The sequence below is a fragment of the Populus alba genome, chromosome 5 (assembly GCF_005239225.2).
Source record: "Populus alba chromosome 5, ASM523922v2, whole genome shotgun sequence".
In the NCBI taxonomy this organism is placed as follows: domain Eukaryota; kingdom Viridiplantae; phylum Streptophyta; class Magnoliopsida; order Malpighiales; family Salicaceae; genus Populus; species Populus alba.
In genome coordinates, this window is record NC_133288.1 from 22,688,905 (window position 1) to 22,709,259 (window position 20,355).

General features: G+C 36.0%; 4 protein-coding genes across 9 annotated transcripts; 1 reads left to right on the forward strand and 3 right to left on the reverse strand.

Moving 5' to 3' along the window:
- The first annotated feature begins 2,337 nt into the window (after positions 1 to 2,337).
- On the forward strand, positions 2,338 to 4,306 carry LOC118061929 (small nuclear ribonucleoprotein SmD3b). Its single transcript, XM_073409156.1, has 5 exons — positions 2,338 to 2,570; positions 3,570 to 3,624; positions 3,731 to 3,797; positions 3,885 to 3,941; positions 4,072 to 4,306. The coding sequence occupies exons 1-5, from the start codon at positions 2,414 to 2,416 to the stop codon at positions 4,132 to 4,134; spliced, it is 399 nt and encodes a 132-aa protein (XP_073265257.1). The 5' UTR covers positions 2,338 to 2,413; the 3' UTR covers positions 4,135 to 4,306.
- Positions 4,307 to 4,795: 489 nt separating this feature from the next.
- LOC118061928 (BTB/POZ domain-containing protein At2g30600) lies at positions 4,796 to 10,482 on the reverse strand. 2 transcript variants are annotated; one of them, XM_035075563.2, is made up of 13 exons: positions 10,324 to 10,482; positions 9,081 to 9,958; positions 8,584 to 8,913; positions 8,218 to 8,448; positions 7,704 to 7,865; positions 7,065 to 7,277; positions 6,936 to 6,983; positions 6,785 to 6,843; positions 5,939 to 6,071; positions 5,755 to 5,829; positions 5,587 to 5,667; positions 5,316 to 5,384; positions 4,796 to 5,179 (listed from the first exon to the last, which is right to left on the reverse strand). In XM_035075563.2, exons 2-13 carry the CDS (start codon positions 9,879 to 9,881, stop codon positions 4,961 to 4,963), a joined length of 2,421 nt encoding a protein of 806 aa, XP_034931454.1. In that variant the 5' UTR covers positions 9,882 to 9,958; positions 10,324 to 10,482; the 3' UTR covers positions 4,796 to 4,960. The 2 variants fall into 2 exon arrangements, with proteins under 2 accessions (XP_034931454.1, XP_034931455.1); XM_035075564.2 differs by lacking the exon at positions 10,324 to 10,482 and adding an exon at positions 10,095 to 10,245.
- An 861-nt stretch (positions 10,483 to 11,343) lies between these two features.
- On the reverse strand, positions 11,344 to 15,144 carry LOC118061926 (cyclin-B2-3). Of its 3 annotated transcripts, none has more exons than XM_035075557.2 (12): positions 14,658 to 15,144; positions 14,425 to 14,491; positions 14,171 to 14,303; positions 13,908 to 13,964; positions 13,745 to 13,796; positions 13,500 to 13,652; positions 13,288 to 13,413; positions 12,676 to 12,765; positions 12,368 to 12,589; positions 12,177 to 12,275; positions 11,897 to 12,078; positions 11,344 to 11,786 (listed from the first exon to the last, which is right to left on the reverse strand). In XM_035075557.2, exons 2-12 carry the CDS (start codon positions 14,477 to 14,479, stop codon positions 11,642 to 11,644), a joined length of 1,314 nt encoding a protein of 437 aa, XP_034931448.1. In that variant the 5' UTR covers positions 14,480 to 14,491; positions 14,658 to 15,144; the 3' UTR covers positions 11,344 to 11,641. The 3 variants fall into 3 exon arrangements, with proteins under 3 accessions (XP_034931448.1, XP_034931450.1, XP_034931452.1); XM_035075559.2 differs by having other exon boundaries at positions 11,897 to 12,075; positions 14,658 to 15,142; XM_035075561.2 differs by lacking the exon at positions 13,908 to 13,964.
- Positions 15,145 to 15,701: 557 nt separating this feature from the next.
- On the reverse strand, positions 15,702 to 19,270 carry LOC118061925 (serine/threonine-protein kinase PEPKR2). Of its 3 annotated transcripts, XR_012170012.1 has the most exons (5): positions 19,069 to 19,270; positions 17,977 to 18,749; positions 17,201 to 17,497; positions 16,805 to 16,961; positions 16,236 to 16,370 (listed from the first exon to the last, which is right to left on the reverse strand). XR_012170012.1 is itself a non-coding variant. In XM_035075554.2 (4 exons), the coding sequence occupies exons 2-4, from the start codon at positions 18,731 to 18,733 to the stop codon at positions 16,009 to 16,011; spliced, it is 1,428 nt and encodes a 475-aa protein (XP_034931445.1). In that variant the 5' UTR covers positions 18,734 to 18,749; positions 19,069 to 19,268; the 3' UTR covers positions 15,702 to 16,008. The 3 variants fall into 3 exon arrangements, 2 of the variants coding, with proteins under 2 accessions (XP_034931445.1, XP_034931446.1); XM_035075554.2 differs by lacking the exon at positions 16,805 to 16,961 and having other exon boundaries at positions 15,702 to 16,382; positions 19,069 to 19,268; XM_035075555.2 differs by lacking the exon at positions 16,805 to 16,961 and having other exon boundaries at positions 15,702 to 16,370; positions 19,069 to 19,266.
- Between the last annotated feature and the right edge of the window lie 1,085 nt (positions 19,271 to 20,355).

Below are 20,355 nucleotides of genomic sequence, written 5' to 3' on the forward strand. Positions count from 1 at the left end.
GCATAAAGAGGTTGGATAGTGTATCAATTAGATGTAAAGTCAAGATTTCTATATGGTAAGTTGAATAAGGATGTGTTCGTGGAACAACCAAAGGGTTATGAGAAGAAAAACAGTCCAAACAAAGTGTATAAGTTGAAGAAGACTTTATATGGGCTAAAGTAAGCTCCACGAGCATGATTCAGCTAAATAGAAGCTTATTTTATAAATAAGTCGTTTGAAAAATGTCATAGCAAATACACCTTGTTTGTCAAGGTAAGTATAGAAGGTAAAATCTTGATTGTCAGTATCTACGTTGATGATCTTATTTTTATTAGGGATAATGAGTATGATTAAAGATTTTCAAAATTCAATAATATATGAATTTGATATGTCCAATCTTAGAATGACGAGATACTTTCTTAGTATTGAGATACTGCAGAGAGATGATAGGATCTTTATTTGTCAAAAGAAGTATGCCATAAAGGTGATGAGGAGATTTGATATGGAATAAAGCAACTTGGTGCTCAATTCGGTAGTTCCAAGGTTTAAATTTTGCAAAGATACAAATGAAATTAAGGTGGATGCAAATTTCTTTTAAAAAGTGGGAGGTAGCTTGATGTACTTAACGAGTACTGGACCTAATCTAATGCTTGTGGTTAGCCTTATTAGTCGATATATGAAGTAGCTCAGCTGCATTTGCAAGTAGCAAAGAGGGTGTTAAGATGTTTGAGAGGAACAAATGATTATTGGATTTTCTACAAGAAATGAGGGAGTGAAAATTTAGTGGCTTATACTAATAGTGATTACGTTGGTGATTTGGAAAACAAAAACAAACACTTTAGGCTATGTCTTATTTATGTGCTCAAAAGTTGTTTCATGGTCATCTAAAGTATAGTCAATAGTTACTCTCTTGACAACCGGGGCTGAGTTTGTGGTAGTTGTTTATTATGCTAGTTAAGTCATTTGGATGAGAATGATTTTAGAGAAACTTGGTCATTCACAACATGGAAATACTACTATGTTTTGTGACAATAGTTTGACTATCAAAATCTCCAAGAATCATGTGCTACATGGATGTTGCAAACATATCAACGTTTGTTTCCATTTCTTGCATGATCTTGCAACTAAAGGAATTGTAGAGTTAGTTTACTGTGGAACTTAAAGCAAGTTGTAGGTGTGATGACCAAGAATCTAAAGCTAGATGTGTTTCAAAAGCTTTGATGTTTGTCGGGCGTCTGCCAAGTATCAAAAGTAAATTACTTGCTGATAATTATTTAAAAGGAGGGAATGTCGAGTGTGTTGGTGTTTTTGTTAGAATTGATAATAATCATTATTGATCAAGGAGTGAATTGTTTTATTTTGACTTTTTCTTTGTTGATTACGATGTTTCTATTAAAGTAAATATGAGTTGTAATCTTGCTTTTATCTAGAAAGTTGTAAGTCTATATAATAACCATAGTTTCTTGAATTCAATAATAAGTCATTCTCCCATGTCAAGGGTATTGCCTCGTTTAAGTTTTTTATTTCATACAAAGAGAGTCTCTTATTTGATTTGCTTTTACCTTATTTTTTATGATTTAAATTCTATTTATAATTCAAATTAATCCTTTTAAAAAAGAATTAAATACATAAAGTAATTTAATCTTTGAAATTGAATTAAATTTCAAGAATCACAAACAATCTTTAAATCATAACAAAAACCAATCTAAAAACTATGCATAAAGTGATCCATATCAAATGAACATCTATTTAGTGTGTGTTTGAGTTGAAGCATAATGAGGTGAGGTTGAGTTTTTTTACATGTATAATTTCTTTAAAGCACAAATCACATCTCACTTAAAGCTAAAATTACATGTATTTGTTTTTTTATAATCATGTAAAAAAACCTAATCACATATAATGACATCAATCCCAAATATACTTTTAAGTTTTTTAAAAAGTATGTTTGGAAATGCGGTTGAATAATGTTTTAGAAAAAAATTAATTTTATTTAAATAAATATTTTATGTTTTTAAATAGTTTTGATTGATTGGTTTTAAAAATAAAATTTAAAAAATAAAAAAAATAATTTTTTAATAAAAAAAATATTTTAATTTTTTTAAATATTTTTTCAAAATCGCTGGGACGCCATGTCAGGAGCCGCCAGAGATTTTGGTACAGCCGTTTGTTATTAAAATCGCTACAGCTCGATTAGACACATTGCGGCCAATTTCCTTTTTAAACGCTGCAACGCTTACATGTAGCCTGAATATTACGCCACGTTAAAAGGCTTATCATCTGCCTTATTACTAAGAAGTCCTTATTTTTAATTAGATGACCAATCTACCCTCACTAACTACAAAATAAAACGCAGGCATGGAGGGAGGGAAACGATTAGATCGTTGTCCTTGGGGTTATTAGGGTTTTGCAGTGACTGAGAGAAAGAAGAGGAGAGATGAGCAGAAGCTTGGGGATTCCGGTGAAGCTACTACATGAGGCTTCCGGTCACATAGTGACGGTGGAGCTGAAGAGTGGAGAGCTTTATAGAGGAGGCATGGTAGAGTGTGAGGATAACTGGAACTGCCAGCTCGAGAGCATCACTTACACTGCTAAGGAACTACTGCTTTTTCACTATTTTCTTGATTATTTTTTGTTTGTGAAACCCTAGATTTTTCGATTGTGGAGTGAAATTATGAGTTGAAAGGGTTTTAGGTTATTGTTTTGAAAAACCATAGGATCTATTGCGTGAGATTGGGAAAATCTTCATGGACATTTTAATATTCTGCTAACAAGTCGTGATGTTTTATTGCGGAGAAGGGGAAAAGGAAGTTGTGGCCGTAAAACCCTAAATTAAGAAGCTTTTTCTTTACAGAATTTTTATTTTAAAAAATGATCCGGTTTTCTTTGTATTCGTGTATAGTTGCTGATGGTCTTGTGTTTAGCTGTCCATTTTGTTCAGCAAATCAGTAGGATAGTTCAAGAGAAAGACACTTCCTTTTGATGTATAGTTGGTTAAGGATTAGGAGTTAAAAATTGCGTGTCAATGTTTGTGGAAAGTCACACTATAATTAATGAATGATTTCTAGGATTATGTATTTCTTATGTTATTTATGCTGCACAAAATTGGAAGATACGTGCTTTGAGTTGTTTTAGATTGATGTAATGGTTATATGAGGTGAAATAATGATTTGCCTAATGAAAAGATATCCAATCCAAAATGATGGTTTATTAGAAATTTTCGATTTATATAGTAGGGACAGGAGAATTTAAAGAAATTATATGTGCTTGTAATTTTAGTCCGTGTTATTGCAGTTTTAAATGAAAACATTCAGTTTTGAGAAGTATGGATGCATCTGTGGATGAAAGCCAAAAAGATTTTAGAGAGCTTATTTTATATCTTTGCCACTTAGTTGTTTATATTGTCTATATCTATTATCTTTTGATCTTCAATCAAGCTAATCAATTTGAATCATTGTGTCTTTGACTTACTGATGCTAAATCTTAATAGATTATTCGATGCAATGGCTATCAGCTTGGATAATTAGTTTATCTTTCTTTCATTTGTATCTTGGTTTTTTTATCTGGTTACTGATTCTGGTCTGCCACTTTACAGGATGGGAAGGTCTCACAGCTTGAGCATGTTTTCATTCGTGGCAGTAAAGTCAGGTACCTACTACTATCCTTGATAAACTCATATATAGTTATTGAGTCATTATGTTGGATTTTCACAACTTGAATGCAATTATTTGATGATAATGTGAAATTTGAACAGATTCATGGTTATACCTGATATGCTAAAGAATGCTCCCATGTTCAAGCGTTTGGATGCTAGAATCAAGGTATGCTCCCACTTGCAATCCTTTAGATTTTTCTTGAATTTGCATTTTCGTGATGATCTCTAATTACCATTTCTTATGTGCTTGAAGGGTAAGAGTGCATCGCTTGGGGTTGGCAGGGGAAGATCTGTTGCAATGCGGTCTAAAGTAAGCATTTTGATTTCATTAATGTCTTAAATTTAATCATCCATCTGGTGTTTTCAGCCGAAAACAATTTTACAGCTCTGTATCTAAGCAGCTTGTAAAGACCAACTCCTGATTCTATTTTACTGTGCAGGCCCAAGCTGCTGGGCGCGGAGCACCCCCAGGCAGGGGCGTTGTACCACCTGTCAGGAGGTAATCGGCTATTCAAATGGCTATGGCTCGAGCAATTAGGATCCCTGTTCTTCAATCAAATTTGGTGTATAAGGTTGAATTTTGTACTGCTTTCTTTAAGTGATGAAAAAATGAATCCGGGATAATGAGTGACATATCTCTACTTGCATGAATGTATTCAGTTTCGGTATTGGATAGTTTATATGAGTGATACGAAGGAGCATCATCCAGATAAGCCACCTATAATGCATATATATTGGCTTGATGGAAGGCAAGGATGGCCGTAGTGTAATGAGTATAGAAGACAAAATCCAATTTGGTTTTAACCATTTCAGCGTGGAAGTATTGAAAATAAAAAGAAAAAAGCGCAGATGAAAGCTAAGCGATGAATTAAAGGGTGGCCTCTCAATCTCGAGAGAAACGATATGTAATATTCATTCAATCAAACAAAGCACCCATTCATTTCTTTCCAATTCAACATCCTCCTTGCTTCAAGCATTAGAACGGACACCGAGTAACGTGCAGGGTCCTCAGAATCGCTGATTCGTTATTGTACATGCAGCAACGGAAAGTGGAAACCAAACGACTTGGCCTCGCTACGCCTGTGTATGGGCATAAAGGTAAATACACAAGTTACAGGAACTGTACAATTTATGCGGGGAGTTTCTTTTCATTTGGATTGCAGATGCTTGAATTTTTATTTTCATTACGCAGGAACTGTACATAAGAGCTGTAATGGCTACATTTTGTTTTGGTTACAGTAATGGATTGCATATTGTTGGGACAAGAAAGGGCATCTATAAATCCCATCAAAATAAGAAGGAAACACACCGAAGTGTAATTCTATCAAGCTAGTGGAAGTAACCATAGAGTTCCAAGAAGCAGATGCACAAATTGTGGGGATTTGAGGCATCTGTCGTAGGACCTGTTAGAACAACCCTGAAGAACCTAAAAGGAAGTAGAGCATGTGGCCCGGTTATGGGCCATGATGCAAACTGATCAGCCTTGCACATTGTTTGGTCGTTCTCGTGCACTCTCAAGTCCGTCCATGTCTTCCCATCCGGTGAACCCTGGGATGCAGTAAGGGACAGTTACAATAGGCAATCATTGGCATTAAATCTGGTTAATGGGATTTAAGATAGGATAACCATTTTGCAGGCTTGGAGAGTGAATATCTTGAAAAAGAACGATGACTAAATGTTTTACCTGCATATTCCAAAATCTTATGAAGGCTCTTGACCCATCTTGTCTCAAAGTGTAGTGGTTGCACATAAGCTGCGTCAATCATAGCAGGGAGAAGTGAGTAGGGGCCAAGCACTTGAGTCGGAAAACTAAGTTGGATTGGATGACTGTTTTATGATTGTTAATACTTTTCTTTGTTGCATTTAGACAAACACAATCGAAGAAACCTTTTGAGTATAGGGAAGATTAAAAGGAAAATTTACTAAGGTTGCGAAGAGTATAGGAGGACAAAAACCTGATGATCTTGGCCAATGTCAACCATCCACCATGCACGTATGTGTCCATCTTCCATGCAAGGCCCAGCAAAAGACGTACCCTAACGACAGGACAGACAACTCAATTACCAATGAAACACACTATACATTAGATATGTTGTAGACTTACAGACATCACTCATACTAACCTGATAAGTTCGTGACACCAAAGTCTTGGGGTCGGTATATCTTGAAGGGGGACTGCTGGCAGTGATCGTAATTCTCTGGAACATTCAGTTAAGAGGATGAGAAGCGGTGTATCGAATGCGGTTCACGGATCTACCTAGAGATAGTTGCAAGATAGAAAAAATAAAAGAAAACCACAGAGTTCACCTTTGCTAAAACGGGATTAATCCACTGATGTTCTCCATAAGATGTACCAGCAAAGTAGAGTACTCCATTGCTGTCACCATCACATATGTACTGGTGCTCCTTATAGCTAGATCGCCTATGTTGAAACCTAGGGCTACAAAAATAAGACTCCGTTAGCTATTATGTCTTTAAGCCATGGCTCATCCAAAACACGTCAGCATGGAAGCATAGAGTTAAAACAGTAGCATTAAAATTGCATGAGATTGTAACATGACACGATAGATACTTCCACCTAGCATGTACAAAAAAATTCTTCATGAAGATGACACAATAGGAAGGGAATTAGATTTTTAGAAATGGTTCGTTTGTTTTTGAAAACCCCCCAATTCAGCCCTTGTGTTTGTGTTAAATAGGCAAACAAGCCCCTTCTGGAAAGAACTTCATCAAATTTACCATATTTTCATCGCATTCCGTCAATTCAACCCAATTGGATGAAATTATAAACAAACTGTGATGAATTTATCCTAAAGGAAAACTATATTGTTTAGGATTAATCCCAATTGGGTTGAATTGATAAAATGTGACCCTCGGTAAATTTTTTTTCAGGGGCTCGTATGCCAAATAGACGAATTCTCCTTTGTTCCTCGCAACAGGATAAAGTGGCTAAAAACTTTTACTAATATTCTTGTGAAGATTTCCTATGAATAATAATCAGCTCCCTCCATGTGTAACTTGGATTAGATAATTTAGACAGATATCCACTATTGAAAAGGCTAAGAAAAAAAAGAGGATTAAAAGGCTAGACCACTCTCACAATCTAGATCAAGATACATGAACATGAAAGTGAAACTAGCATCTTACACTTACTTTTGGTCATTCCCTGGCCTTAGGGATCCAAATTCTGCATAACTGATGCCCTCCCTCACCTGTGAAATTACCACACAAGAAATCTAGTGATGAAAATGAATACCCATATTGTCTGTCAACAATCACTCTCTCTAGAAAGATGATAACTTACAAGATCATCAAAAATAGGGACATGCCTGCGTAGGTTGCTTTGCCCCAGCTGCAACATGATAACAGGAGTTCAGGGTATCATTCTCAATAGATTGTCTAATTGTCCTTTCCATAACCAAAGCTTACTTACCTTCTTAAGCAAGTCATATGGCATCAATGGAAATCGCACAAATGGCAACAAGTTATTAAGAGATTGAAGCCTGTCCCCAAAAAGGAGTTCAGGAGTAGAAAGTGCAAGTAGCTCAGCGACGACCTCCCATCCACACAATTCTTTATCTCTCATACACCACATGAAGATTGCATTGAGAACTCTTTCTTCAGATGTTACAGTTAGATCTTGATGCTGCAAAACCATCCTTTGTTATAGAGAATGCCTATGATTTTATTTGGCATTTGACAACATTCACGAAGAATTGCTTTCAAGGAAGAAACTCATCGGTGTAAGGTATTTCACATGTTATCCTTGGTCCATTTTAAACTTAAAACAACTAAAGCATGACTTCAAAATTCCTTCTCCTATCTATCGATTGATGGCCGTTGGGTCCAAACCCTCTTTTATCCCATGCACTAAACCACTAGCATACCATGGACTTACTTCCAATCTCAAAAAGGAAACGATATTCCAGATGAAAAGCATTTGCTCCTCCTAAATTTTGGGACCACCAGTCCTGGATTCTGTGGGCAGAGTACACTTGTTTTGACTCAGCTCTATAAATCCTAGAGTCAATTGTCAATTTCAAAGTTATCAATTCAAAGAATGAGAACCCACCTGAATGATATTGCTAAAGTTTGTCTCATCTAATAAGATGAAATCAAGGCTTGTAGTGGTACAATAATCAAAGTGCATAGCAAATTTCCTCTCGCATGTTTCTTCAATGAGTTTACATGATGGAATCGATGACACCGCTTGAAGGATTGGACCTACTGAGTCCTGCAACAAAGTTCAACAGTTAGCTTCAACAGCAATAGCCAACAAAGTTCCCAAATTGTCTGCTTCGTCGTCCATTATAACTTGTGCATAATAGAAAAACTCTTGTTGTATGACCTTCTTCCACTAGGAGAACTCCATCCCTGCATATAATATGTACATGAAAGGTGTCAATATCTTTTAATTCAATGTCATAAAGGGGTCGCTTCTTTTGTTTTCAGAAGTCCGAAACCGCAACTCACTTCTCTGTTCTTTTAATTCTAGCCAAAAAGAAGCATATCATAACAACAAAACAAAGATATGATAATACTAAGAAATTCTTGATTAAATTATTTGTAAAATAAGGCTTAACTACCTCCGATAGGCACTCTAAAAGTGTTTTGCAGCATTCTTGGTAAAGGAGAGCGACCCCAAATTGATCAGCTAACAAAAGAGCCTGCAGGAGCAAGGTTCCGAATTCCGTGGAATCTTCCAAACTGAGTTCTCCACTATACATGAATTCAAGCATAACCTTGAAGGCTTCAGGTGACACATCCCTTAAGAAAACCTCTGAGGAGCTACTCTCACTCATTCCATTTGTAAACATCTGTTGAATTCATTTAATCAGGTATTATGTAGTTGTCAGTTCCTTGTACCGTGAAAACATACTTTCATAAAACATTTCCAAAACATGCTATGCAGAGAACATGGAGACACTAGAAGCTAGATGAAGATGGTTCACCTTTGAAAATGGAACACTCCATAAACTTAGAATGACTTTGTGAGGTTGAGCAACAAGACCATGACCCTCAATGTAAATGTTTATGTCACTATAGTCTCCAGTCGACTGCAACTGTTTAAGCCTTTGCACATTTATAGGCAGTTGAGAAGGGAAGGCCATACAAGAATGGGGCTGGGAGCTTGGATATGACAATTCCACATTCTTACCAGAGTCAAACAACTTTTTATTCAATTTAAATCGCTCCACAATTTCCTCACAGAGCTTCCCCAGTGGCATCACTTCAAATTGTAAGCTCAATGCCCATAGAGAACCAAGTTGTGACTCTGAAATCTATATCAAAGAGGGAACGGAGTGAGATTAAACAGCCCAAAAGTAACTAGAAGTGATTCTGGCAGCTAGAGTCATTCTTAAAAGAAAAAACATGACAAGAAGACAAAAGGCAGAATCATCCTCGTTAAAGATGCGTAAAATCTGTAAATGTGGAACAGTTACGATACCTGTGTGTGGCCGGTGTATATATATTGAAGAAGTGCGTGAAGAATTGGATATGTTGCATCCTGTAGCTGAATAACATCTTCATTTGACGAGCTCAAAGGAAAATTACCAGATGCTTGTAAGATAACCTTATGAGCTGGGACAAGTCTTTCCTCCTTGCCAACAACGAACAATACATCAGATAATTCCCAACTCTCAAGAAAATTCTCAAGTCCCCGTCTCTCATAGCTCATCTGTCCACCTTCTAACTCCTCTTCTCCATCATCAGTCCCCTCATATTCTCCAGAGTCAACTTGCTTCCATAACAACATATGATTCTTTGGCAACGGCAACACATTGACATTTCTATACCCGACATGTTTATCCCAGCTGCTAAGACCAATATACCGAACGCTACAATTTGGATTTGAATCTAACCACTGAAACACAAGATTCTGAAAAGGGTATCTCCCTTTTCCGACACTAATCAAACCATCATAAATACTGATCCAATAACTTTGAAACATGGATGAGCAGCAAAGCGCAACACCTTCCTCATCAACTACTGTTTTGCCATCAACCTCAATTTTCAGTCGACGATTCCTATGACTCCCAAGAATCACAGTATAATGAGGACTATTATCCCTCTTATAATGGTAGTGTTGACTCCCTACATTCTCCCTAAACACCACTGTGACATCATTGTGAGCAAAAGCGTCAAAAGCCACACATCCTCTTCCAGCTTCCCTAAATTTCAAATCTTTCCTCCAAGCACACTGAAATGGTGCTACTGTGAGAAACTTCTTCTCTTTCTCTTCTATCATCTCTTCCTCACTATCGAAAAAAAAAATACAATCACTTATAGGAGCCTAGAGATTCCAAGTAAGGGCCGCCACCTTATCTATCAGGAAAAGGAAATCATGAACAGTTGTATTAGATTTTAGGCTCTAAAATTCCCATAGCTCAAACAAATAAAAACCATCAAAATCAATTGATCAAACTATGACAAAATGTTGATATTAAATAACAATAGCAACCTGCTGAATTATCTAGAGAGAAACCTAGAATCTGCCACAAACAAAACCATCCAACTTGACAAAAAAAACTGTTAAACCCATCATCAATCCTACACCACAATCTCATTTCAAAGACAATAACAGTACATTAAAATATCTTCAAAACATACCCAAAAAAGGCCATGGCCCATGAAAAAGATGACGATAAGTAACAACAAAATATCAGATTCAATGTAAGTTTTTTCTTTACCTGATAGAATATTCAAGGGACCATCTTCGTCGACAACTTGAACACGAAAAATAATGAGGACCAGATTCAAATGACAGATATTTTAGATCATCAACTTGAAAAGGAGGAAACTTTATGAGAGAGAGAGAGAGAGAGAGACACTTCTGTTCTGGTTTTGTTTTTTGTTTTTTTTTAAGGATCAGGATGCCACGTAGATGAGTCGTGGCTTAGATAAATTTGGTTGTTTGGAAAGCGAAACGTGGCACTTAACGGTACACGTGTTTAGACAGGACTGCTCTACTCAGAACTGCTACCTCCTTTCTGACAAGGTCAGTCAGCCAGTGTTGATTTTCATTAATCTCTGCTACATTTGTGACAAATACTACTAATGATAGAATTTTGCTTTAAAATAAGAGCCATGTGAGATTTATAGCAATTACAAATATTTTTAAAAAAGTTCAATTTTTTATATTTTTTATTTTAAATTATTGTAGTGTTCTTTCTTAAAATATTTTCCATTTAAAATCACATTAAAATAATATATATTTAAAAAAACGCTATTATACTGACAAGAATAACTATTGATAAGTTAAAGATTAAGTTTAATCAATTTTACTCGATTGAATAAGGATTTTTTTTTAAATTTGAATTTTATAACTAGAAAACATACATAGATATAAAAGAGAAAAAAAATATATCTTTAAATTTTGTAGAGTTGCTAAAATGAGTAAATATTGATATTTATTCAAAATTCCTCAATTTTGATATGGATGATTTATACATTAAATAGTTTAAGATTATGAATTAATTAATCTAAATGACTGAAAACTAACTCTATTTAACAAAGAAATCGAAAAAAATATGATATATAAACAAAAAAAAAAAATCAGTTTTATTAAATGAATGCAGTACAGGGCTTTTAGTACTTCTGATTTGCGCTATTTGTAGTTTTATGATCTTGATTGATGAGATAATAGATGGAATTGTCAGCTTCATTAGGTGACAATTAATGATGTGATTTTAACAGACAAGTAATCCCTGTTTATAAGCAAAACCTGGAGCTTGAACTTCTAGTTAAAAATTGTGTAGGCACGATCGGGAATGATTCAACAAGAAATATACATAGAAAATCAAGCCTTAAAAACATTATTTTATTCTTGGAGACAAGTGACGACATCCTCCCTGCTGTCTTCAATTAGCATAAAAGAAAGAATACCAAAGTTTCTCTATGTTCAAGAAGGGGGGCAACTTAAGTTGCACTGTAAACCCCAACGCCCAAATTTACTTGAATAAGGTTACGTCTTTTCATGTCAATTCATCTTTTGCTCTATCAGTCCTGCTAGAATGGAGGATCCAGTAAGAAGCCCGCGGGTTCGTTCTTTGCTGCGTTACCAAATTTTGAGGTACTATACTTCCGGTGTGCACCTGTTAGCTTCCCTGTACCAGCAATCCTATGAAAATTAACCATAAGCCTTGAGCATTCCCTGTAATCCATGGGGAAAAAGGAAACCAAACAGTGAGTAAAAAGACTGTCAAGCTTGACATGTAAGGAACAACAAAAAAATTGTTTTTAAGCAGGCGAAAAAACACTCACGTAAGCTGCTGTTCTGAGTAGCCAGTATACCACTCATTTGTCTTGCTCCATTGCTTTGTTCCACTAAGGGTGCATTGAGCGGTGTATATTGCAGCAGCAGCTAACAATGAAGGTGGAAACTTGAGCATGTTGTATTCGACGAGGCAAAGCTCGATTATGAAGAACGCAAGCAATTCAAGCTGCTTCAAAATAACAACTGGTTTAGTATAATCAGTACCATTTCATTAAAAATCCGATTAAGTGCAGTTAAATTCTTTGTGTGAAGATCGGTAGTACAAACCTTCCTGTCACATTGTGAAGCTTTTAGGAATCTCCTCATAAAAACATAAGGAGTGGGAACAGAGAGATTAAACTGTAAAGCGTTGACCATGTTCTTCTCCTGCAGGGATTCAAAATCATATCATATATCCATCCACATTCTGATCATAATTACTATGATAACAATTAAAGAAAGATAAAATAATAATGTACCATGTCAAGCACTTCCTTTCTGCTGTATGCTTTGTCAGAAATCAGAATGAGATCCTCCACAACTGGAACTGATACTTCTTCATATTTGCATGCAAGCAGCATGGCTGTCACTCCAACGAGCTGGAGTTTCTTTCTCACGACTGGATGAACTGCTAGAAATCTATCTATGAGATTGACAGTAAGGTATAAGGTCTCCTCCATCAATTCAAACTTGTAGTGTACCTGTTAATCCCGTCAAATTTGTAAGCAGTTCAGATGAAACCAGATAACTAATTCTTGACCTTTTAAGCATTGTGTAACTTGCATACCTCAATCAACCAATCAATGAGAATGCCTCTCATTCTGTCATTAATGTCAAATTGCTGTGCCATGTAGTTTGGTGGGACACAGCCAGATCTCTGCAATCAATTTTCCAGGAAAAGTTCATGTAGTAAGGGAACTGAAAAGGAAGATACTTCATAACGAAACCATACCATCAGCGGCCCTTTTCAATCAACCATTACCAAACGATTGGACATATAGACCTTCCAACATACTTCATAATGAAAAGCTCCACCTTGGTTTAATTTAAGATTTCAAAATAAATGTGCACAGCCCTATTTGCCTAATAATCATAACATCAGCAGCCCTTGTCCACCAATCATTACCAAACGATTGGACATCCTTCCAACATACTTCATAATGAAAAGCTCCACCTTCGTTTAATTTAAGATTTCAAAACAAATGTATATCAGTCATATTTGCCTAATAATCATAGGACAATCTTTTAGGCTAGTGATTACTAATCAAATCTTACAAATTAAAATATTCTCCAATTATAACGAAAGACCAAGCAAAACAAAATAAAAATAAAAATAAAAAAGCAATGAAGGCTTTGTTTATGTTTCACAAATTGAATAGGAAGAAATATTCTGTGTCACCTCTGCTTTCTTGTAGAAATTGTATAAATCATCAATGTATTCCACTACAGCAAGCGGATCCCTCTTGTCACAGCCGTCTATGTCCAAGACCGGCTCTTCTTCAACATCTTCCATTTCAACTTCATCCTGCAGGAAACCAAGATATCAATGGAACCCTAACAAAAGCTCAATAGCAATACAAACAAATTAAAAATAAGTTATATTGCAAATACCATCCTGTCGATCTCCTCCAGCATTGCCTCCGTATGTTGCACAAACGTCGGAGCAGAAAAGTCATCACTAGTCTTGCAGTCCTCCACATCTATGATGTTACAATCTTCTGGTTCACTAGAAATTGGGACTGGGCGAACTGGTTTTTTGATTTCCTGTTTGACACGAACAACTCTCAACCCAATCTCACAACCCTAGACATCCCAACCTATAATTAAGAGAAAATACAAGCTCTTTAAAAATGTACCTCTGGTTCAAGTTGTTGCTGCTGCTTGTTAGCAAGCTGGGCCACATACTTCCTGAACAGACATCAAGAATAACACCAGAAAAAGTTCAATTAAAAGATCAAACCTTTGACATTAAAAACAAACACCTTCAGCATCAAACAAAGAGGTCAATTAGTTACTGACCTAGTCAAAGGTCGATGCACTGGAATTGGTGGGTTCTTATTACAAAAAGCTTCTCTTCTAAAATAAAAAAACAAACAGAGAAGACAAAAAACAAAAGAAAAAAAACATCAAAAGAAGGTAATCAAAGACGCCGAAAAAAATTGATTAAAAAACTCCACACCACCAAGTGCCTACTTTCTTCTCTTTTCCTTAATTTTCTCAGGAACCAAACAAGATATAAAAGATTAAGATTAAGACAGTAATTAGGGTTTAAGAAGACTTACTCTGATAACCCTCTTTTGTTGACAGCACAGGGGTACGGTGGACCTCCGATGATGTTCCGATTAATGTTGCTCAACGCCCGGCGATTAGTTCCGGTCGCCACTGGAAACTTCCCTACTCGGCCACGTAAACCCTCTTCAAGATTGAAAAACAAATCTCATTTTTATTAGGGTTTTAATAGCTTTAAAAAAACATCATTTTTAAACCAAATAGATAATAAAATGTAAATACAACCCTTTTGGGGTTCTTTTACTACCTTGAATATTTCCAGGTCCGATCACCCCCGGGTTGTTCTCATCGGGTCCAGCCATTGTTGTCTATATCTATAGGAAACCCTCCAAAAATTAAAACAGCTAAGTATCTATAAAGAAAGTTATTAAAGTACAAATTTTGATTCGATTAAGTTTTAATTAAAAGAAAAGAGAAAGAAAACCAGATCAGAATTGATTTCAAAACGTAAAACCCGGATCATAAAATAAAAACATTCACCTTCAAAATTCAAGAATTCTTTTAAGCTCCTTCGATATCGATAAAAGAAAAAACCCTTCAGAGCCTTCTTTCTTTAACGCCCGCCCGTGCCTTGACCTTAGAGAGAGACTAATCAAAAGAACCCGTTAATGGAGTACGATCTCTCTCTCTGTCTCTCTCTTCTTCTTCTTCTTCTCTCTGAGTTCGAGTTCTGAACTCGCTCTGGTACTGAAATTGTTTGTTGGGTTCAAGAGGAGGAGGAGAGAAACAAATATAAAGAGACTAAATGTATAAGCGAGATGGAAACGCAAATATCGGATTTATGTCTGTGCCCTCCTCTCAAGTTTTAAAACCAACGGCTAGTAGATTCTGGCCGTCGGATCTTCTCTGATTGAAAGGTCGCGTTCTCCTGTGCGCTGCACAACGGTTACCTTGCCATGTGCCCTTTTCTTAAGAAATTTCCACACTTCACTACTTTACTCTCCTGTCTTCTAGGTTGCTTCGGTTAATGTCTAAAGTCTAATAATACAATGAATATATATAATATAAAAACGTATTTGATTGGAATGATAAAAATAAAAATAAAGAATAGTGAGTGTTTTACAGTGTAATAATTTTTTTATGTTTTTTAAAAATATATTTTACTTGAAAAAATATTAAATTAATTTTTTTAATGTTTTTTTATGATTAAAATCAAAAATTAAAAAAAATATTTTTATATAATTTCAAATCAAAAGCAATTTGCACCGCAGTGAAACGCTCTTAAAACTTTCAAACATACATATTCCATCCTTAAAACAATAACAACAATGACCAAACGATAAATAATTAGTGTTGTTGTTGTTATTTTCTTATCCTTCCTTCAACAGCCTTTTTAAGGGTCGGTTGTCTTTAAAGCAAGGGATTTATCACCCTTTAATTCTTCTTGATAACCCCCACCTTGAACCCAAGTGAGGGCACCTTGGAAATTTTGAATTTCCAATATTTTCATTTTCATGCCAAGTTGCAAGGAAAATTGATATGGGAAGCTAGTGCATTTGGTAAGTTTCTGAGTACTGACATCCATTATAACAAAGCATCCATATAAACCTTTCATATTAATCGAAATCCCATCCTGAAATTAGTCTCTCAAAATAATAGTATCAATAACTGAATGTTTTTCAGTTCAATTTATTATTTTTGAGAGAAGTTACATTCAATGAAAAGATATTACGCCATACTTACAAGCTATGGTTATGTTACTCTGTTACCATATTTGCCCAGTATCCACTGAATATTGGAGTTTAAGGGTGTGGCTGTTCTGAATCCTCCTCTCCCAGCTCACAAAACAGTGGAGATGAGCAATGTTAGTGGTGTCAGTGTGTCACCAGAATCAAAATGCTCTGCACAGATTGTTAGCTGTGATGTTAGATGAACACTGCTGCTCTATTGGGCCAGTGGGTCCACACAATCTACTCCTCTTCGGCTCTGATATCTTAACATGGGAAATCGCCACTGCAAGCGCGTCAACTAGACCACATTCATCCTGCTCTTCTGACTTGCAGCTCAAACTATCAGATGGATTCTGACTCAAGTCCTCTTCAGAAGAGCCAACTCCTACCCGGTTTCCAGGTGACACAAGTGCAAGTGCATTTGCAGGTTGGCAGGAAGTTGCAGCACCTTGATTCTTTGTTTTTGATCTGATGGACAATGTCTTTAAGGTACGCTCTGTGTAAAACAAAATCCATGGATGCCCTGAGAAGACAGCTATTTACAGTCAGTTTCGTGGACAGAAAAGGCAATAAACTTGCAAAGTACTCCAAGTTCCACCATCACAGAGTCCAAGAAATGAATCAAGATCACGGACCATACACAATTCGAGAGAGTTAGCAACAACTTGGTGAAAATGGGTTTAATTATCACTTTGCAAACAGACAAGGTCACGTGGATAGTAAACCTAGTGAAAATGGTAATTCTAAGTCCATGCAGGTGCCTTAAATCTCGAACAAATTTACATTATCAGAAACTGATGCAGGAAGAAAAGAACGAGATCAGAATTACAAATTAGGAAATTTGGAGCATCTTTTAATCAAAAGCAGCACCTCAAGGCCAGGAATTCACTTTCACACTATACCTTTGAGGAGCCATTACGAACTGAGATTAAAAGGAAAGATGCAAAGAATTCTTACACATCATGCATCTAATTTAGGATGGCAGCTCAATACATGCAAGGCACATAAGCTGAACATTCTTCTTTCAGTCAGAGAGGTGGTAGCCCAGAGAGTAAATACTTTGAGATAAGTAAAGAATGGAGATTTCTTTGACGAGGTACATGCCAGCAATCCCCTAAAAAGCATTCCATCAAGTTACTTCTCATCAGACAAGGACCACGGAGAGAAGGTCTCTTAAAATGCAAACCGCCTACTCATTAAAGAAATTATCACTAAGTGCTCTTAGTCTAACCCATCTAGATGGATAAAATTGCAACAAAATCCTTCTACGTCAATTCAAGCAGCCATGAGAACAAGAAAAAAAAATGCAACCATATGTCCAGGGTCTTAGTTCATTGGGAATCAGACACTTACTCAGTACTTCATCTGCGGTGATCCTGGCTGAGACATCCCTTGTCAACATTCTTGCAACTAGATCACGTGCAGGTTTAGATACAGAGTCCCATATTCCAGTGTGAAAATCAAGCTTGACATTCTTGATTGCCTCAAAAACAGCCTCTAAGGAATCGCCTTGAAATGGAAGGCCCCCGACCAACAGAGCATGCAGGAGGACACCAGCACTCCAAATGTCAACCTTCTCGGAATAGTTTCCCGACAGAACTTCAGGGGCAACATATGCTGGACTTCCAGCCAAGCCCGATAAGGTCTGCCCTGCAGAATAGTAAGAATGCCAACTCATATGCATAAGATAAGCTTTGAGAACACAAGTAATAATTACAAAAGGAGCTTGCAGAGAGCATCTGTTCTTCTTTTAGTCTGTGTTACATAGCAGCATGGCTGCCAAAGTCAACCAGGCAGGTATGAAATTTAGATATGTATAGCACTATTTTATATAACAGCATTGGCCATCCTGAATAACTCATGACATCACATAGTAAAGACAACAGCGTGCTTTCTGAACCAACAAATCATACAAGAGACACCATGTTATCCCTACCTCCTGCATGACTGTTCAACAATAAAATGCCCTGATGTCCCTGAGGATATGCATGTCAAACATTCTTCGTTTTCAGTCTATATGCTTATTTTTTACATGCTTAAGTCGTCAGCACCAACAAAGCAAATGCAATATAAAAGTAAGCACTGGAAAGCAGAATGAGCGCTTCTCAAAACAGATGCAGAATGCCTACCATTTGAAATTCTCATAGCCAGGCCAAAATCTGCAAGCTTCATCTTCCCCAGGCTCGCTAGAAGTATATTCTCAGGCTTTATATCTCGGTGCACAACACCCATGTCATGACAATACTTAATAACTAACATCACATCCTTGAATATGTTAGCAGCACGTTGCTCTGAGTACCGTCCCTCATCAACCATCTGATCAATCAAACGTCCTCCAGAGCATAACTCCATCACAAGCTGAAAACACTCCGACTCCTCATACACAGCATGCAATGTCACCACACCAGGATGACCAGACAGATGCTGCATTATCTCTACCTCCCTATGAACTGTCTCCTCGCCCTTCTGCAAAGTCTTACAAGCAAACTCAACACCAGTAACCTTAGACCTGCACAACCAAACGGAGCCAAATTTACCACGCCCAATAGCATCCCCCAAAATATAATCATCCTCAAACTTATTTTTCCTACCCGTTTGAGTAGCAACATCTATGCACCCTATCTTCCTCTTAAGCCCTCTTCCAGGTAGCACCAACGAAGATGAGGCACCACAAGGCGGGGCAGTAGCAATGCCTGCAAGCCTACTTTTGAAAGAAGTAACAGGTTCCCTACCCAGATCTTCTTTGCACCTCTTCTTTAACCTATTATAATCTTCTAACGAATAATGAGACCTAACATTGGATGATTTCAAATCACACGTTGGTATTACTTCCTCCTGTACATTCTCACCCGCATCTGCTTCACTCCCTTTCCTCTTCTTCCTCATCAAATCAAGCTATCACCTATCACATTAAAATTCGAAAAAATAAAAATAAATCAACTTCTACTGCACTGCACTTCCGGATTCGGTTATAGAAGCACAGAAAGTAAACAGAATGGCATCAAAATTCATTTGATAAAAATAAATCGAAATTGTTTTTACAATTTTATAAACAAAATTATAATCTGAGATCGCTGAACCCCTAAATTGAAATTAAAAAAAAATCAACAACAACAACAGGAACCAAAGGGAACATAAATCAGAAGATTCAACCTTTCATTGTTATTCATTAACTGAACAGCAAGTGATTAAATAGATCGTGATCAAAGCAAAGGAAATACCTTTCTGCGCGGAAATTTTGTTCAAAGTCTGAGATCAGAATCACAAAATCCACACCAAAAGATAGAGATAGAATATAGATCGGTGTTTATTGGAGAAAAGTGAGGACCAAATATCAATCGGATTGGAAAGAAAACCCTAGAAATCTTCGATTACTGATTTGGGGCAAAATTTTGCGCGATTATATATATATATATATATATATTCTTATATATAGAGAGAGAGAGAGATCTGTTTACGTAAGTAAAACTATTTTTTTATTACTTCTACTTGAAGTTCTCTATTTCTTTTTCCTTTAATTAATAGAAAAATATTTTTTAAATAAAAAGATAAAGAAATACATCAAAATTATAATTATTTTTCATAAGAAAATAAAACTATAATTATCTTAATATTTTATATTTTTGATAATTTAATTATAAATGTTTATTTTATTTTATTTAAATTAAAATTTTCATACAAATGTTATATTATTAAATAAACAATATTTGTAATAAAGATTAAATTCATGACAATATCTAAAAATAAAAATATAAAAAAGAATAATTTTAATTTTTTATATTGTTAAAAAATGCATGCATGCTAGAAAAAAAATATTATCAGGCTTTTTTATTTTAAAAATAGTGAAAAAAATCATAAAAAAACTCTAAAATATGCTCTTAACTTAAATATGAATTTGTAAAGATGTAAAGTAATTTCTTAAATAAAAAGTTTTAGAAATTTTTTCTGTTTCCCTGTTTCCGAATCCGGGTCTAACCCAAACACCCATATCACGTCTTTTTTATGTTTCTCGTGCAGCTCAGCGCTTCGTGGCACAATCTGAGCCGTTTCTTGACTTTATGTTTTTGACTGGAAGTCAGAATAATTGAATGATGAAGTTCTTGCTGTGTTGGGATTTGTGATTTTTTTAAGAGACCAAAAGGCAGGCTGTCCGTGACGACTTGTGATGTGATTGATGGAGAGGTGTACGTGAGGCGTACGCGACTGAGAAGTGACGTGGCGCTCTGGTAGAGCTTAATGAGTGCATTGGTAGATTTTATTTAGGACACGACACCGTGGTAAGTGGGGTTATTGTCGGGTAGTCATAGTAGTTTGTTATGATAATACTAGGTTTTCAGTTCTACGCCAGCTATTAGTGGAAGGTTCTAAACCAAATTTTCCGAGGTTTAGAGGGTGATCAAGATATTTATAATTTGGTTTAGATTGTGTGTTAATATTTTATTTGAATAAAATTAGATGTCCTTTTCACTTAAAAAATAGCTAGCATGCATGAAAGAAAACTAAAATGC

Bases quoted from the DNA above. Each gene is read 5' to 3' on its own strand.
- LOC118061926 (XM_035075557.2), bottom strand. From the start codon at position 14,479: ATGGCTGGACCCGATGAGAACAACCCGGGGGTGATCGGACCTGGAAAT. The intron at 13,797-13,907 runs GTCAGTAACTAA...ATGTCTGTTCAG, and splicing joins GTGCATCGACCTTTGACTAG to GAAGTATGTGGCCCAGCTTG. The intron at 12,079-12,176 runs GTTTGTACTACC...GTTATTTTGAAG, and splicing joins CTTCACAATGTGACAGGAAG to CAGCTTGAATTGCTTGCGTT.
- LOC118061929 (XM_073409156.1), top strand. From the start codon at position 2,414: ATGAGCAGAAGCTTGGGGATTCCGGTGAAGCTACTACATGAGGCTTCC. The intron at 3,625-3,730 runs GTACCTACTACT...AAATTTGAACAG, and splicing joins ATTCGTGGCAGTAAAGTCAG to ATTCATGGTTATACCTGATA. The intron at 3,942-4,071 runs GTAAGCATTTTG...TTTACTGTGCAG, and splicing joins CTGTTGCAATGCGGTCTAAA to GCCCAAGCTGCTGGGCGCGG.
- LOC118061925 (XM_035075554.2), bottom strand. From the start codon at position 18,733: ATGAGGAAGAAGAGGAAAGGGAGTGAAGCAGATGCGGGTGAGAATGTA. The intron at 17,498-17,976 runs GTAGGCATTCTG...ACTATTCTGCAG, and splicing joins GGCTATGAGAATTTCAAATG to GGCAGACCTTATCGGGCTTG. The intron at 16,383-17,200 runs GTAAGTGTCTGA...GACTGTAAATAG, and splicing joins CACCGCAGATGAAGTACTGA to CTGTCTTCTCAGGGCATCCA.
- LOC118061928 (XM_035075563.2), bottom strand. From the start codon at position 9,881: ATGATAGAAGAGAAAGAGAAGAAGTTTCTCACAGTAGCACCATTTCAG. The intron at 8,914-9,080 runs GTATCGTAACTG...TCTTTGATATAG, and splicing joins TATACACCGGCCACACACAG to ATTTCAGAGTCACAACTTGG. The intron at 5,180-5,315 runs GTAAAACATTTA...ACTGCATCCCAG, and splicing joins TAAGATTTTGGAATATGCAG to GGTTCACCGGATGGGAAGAC.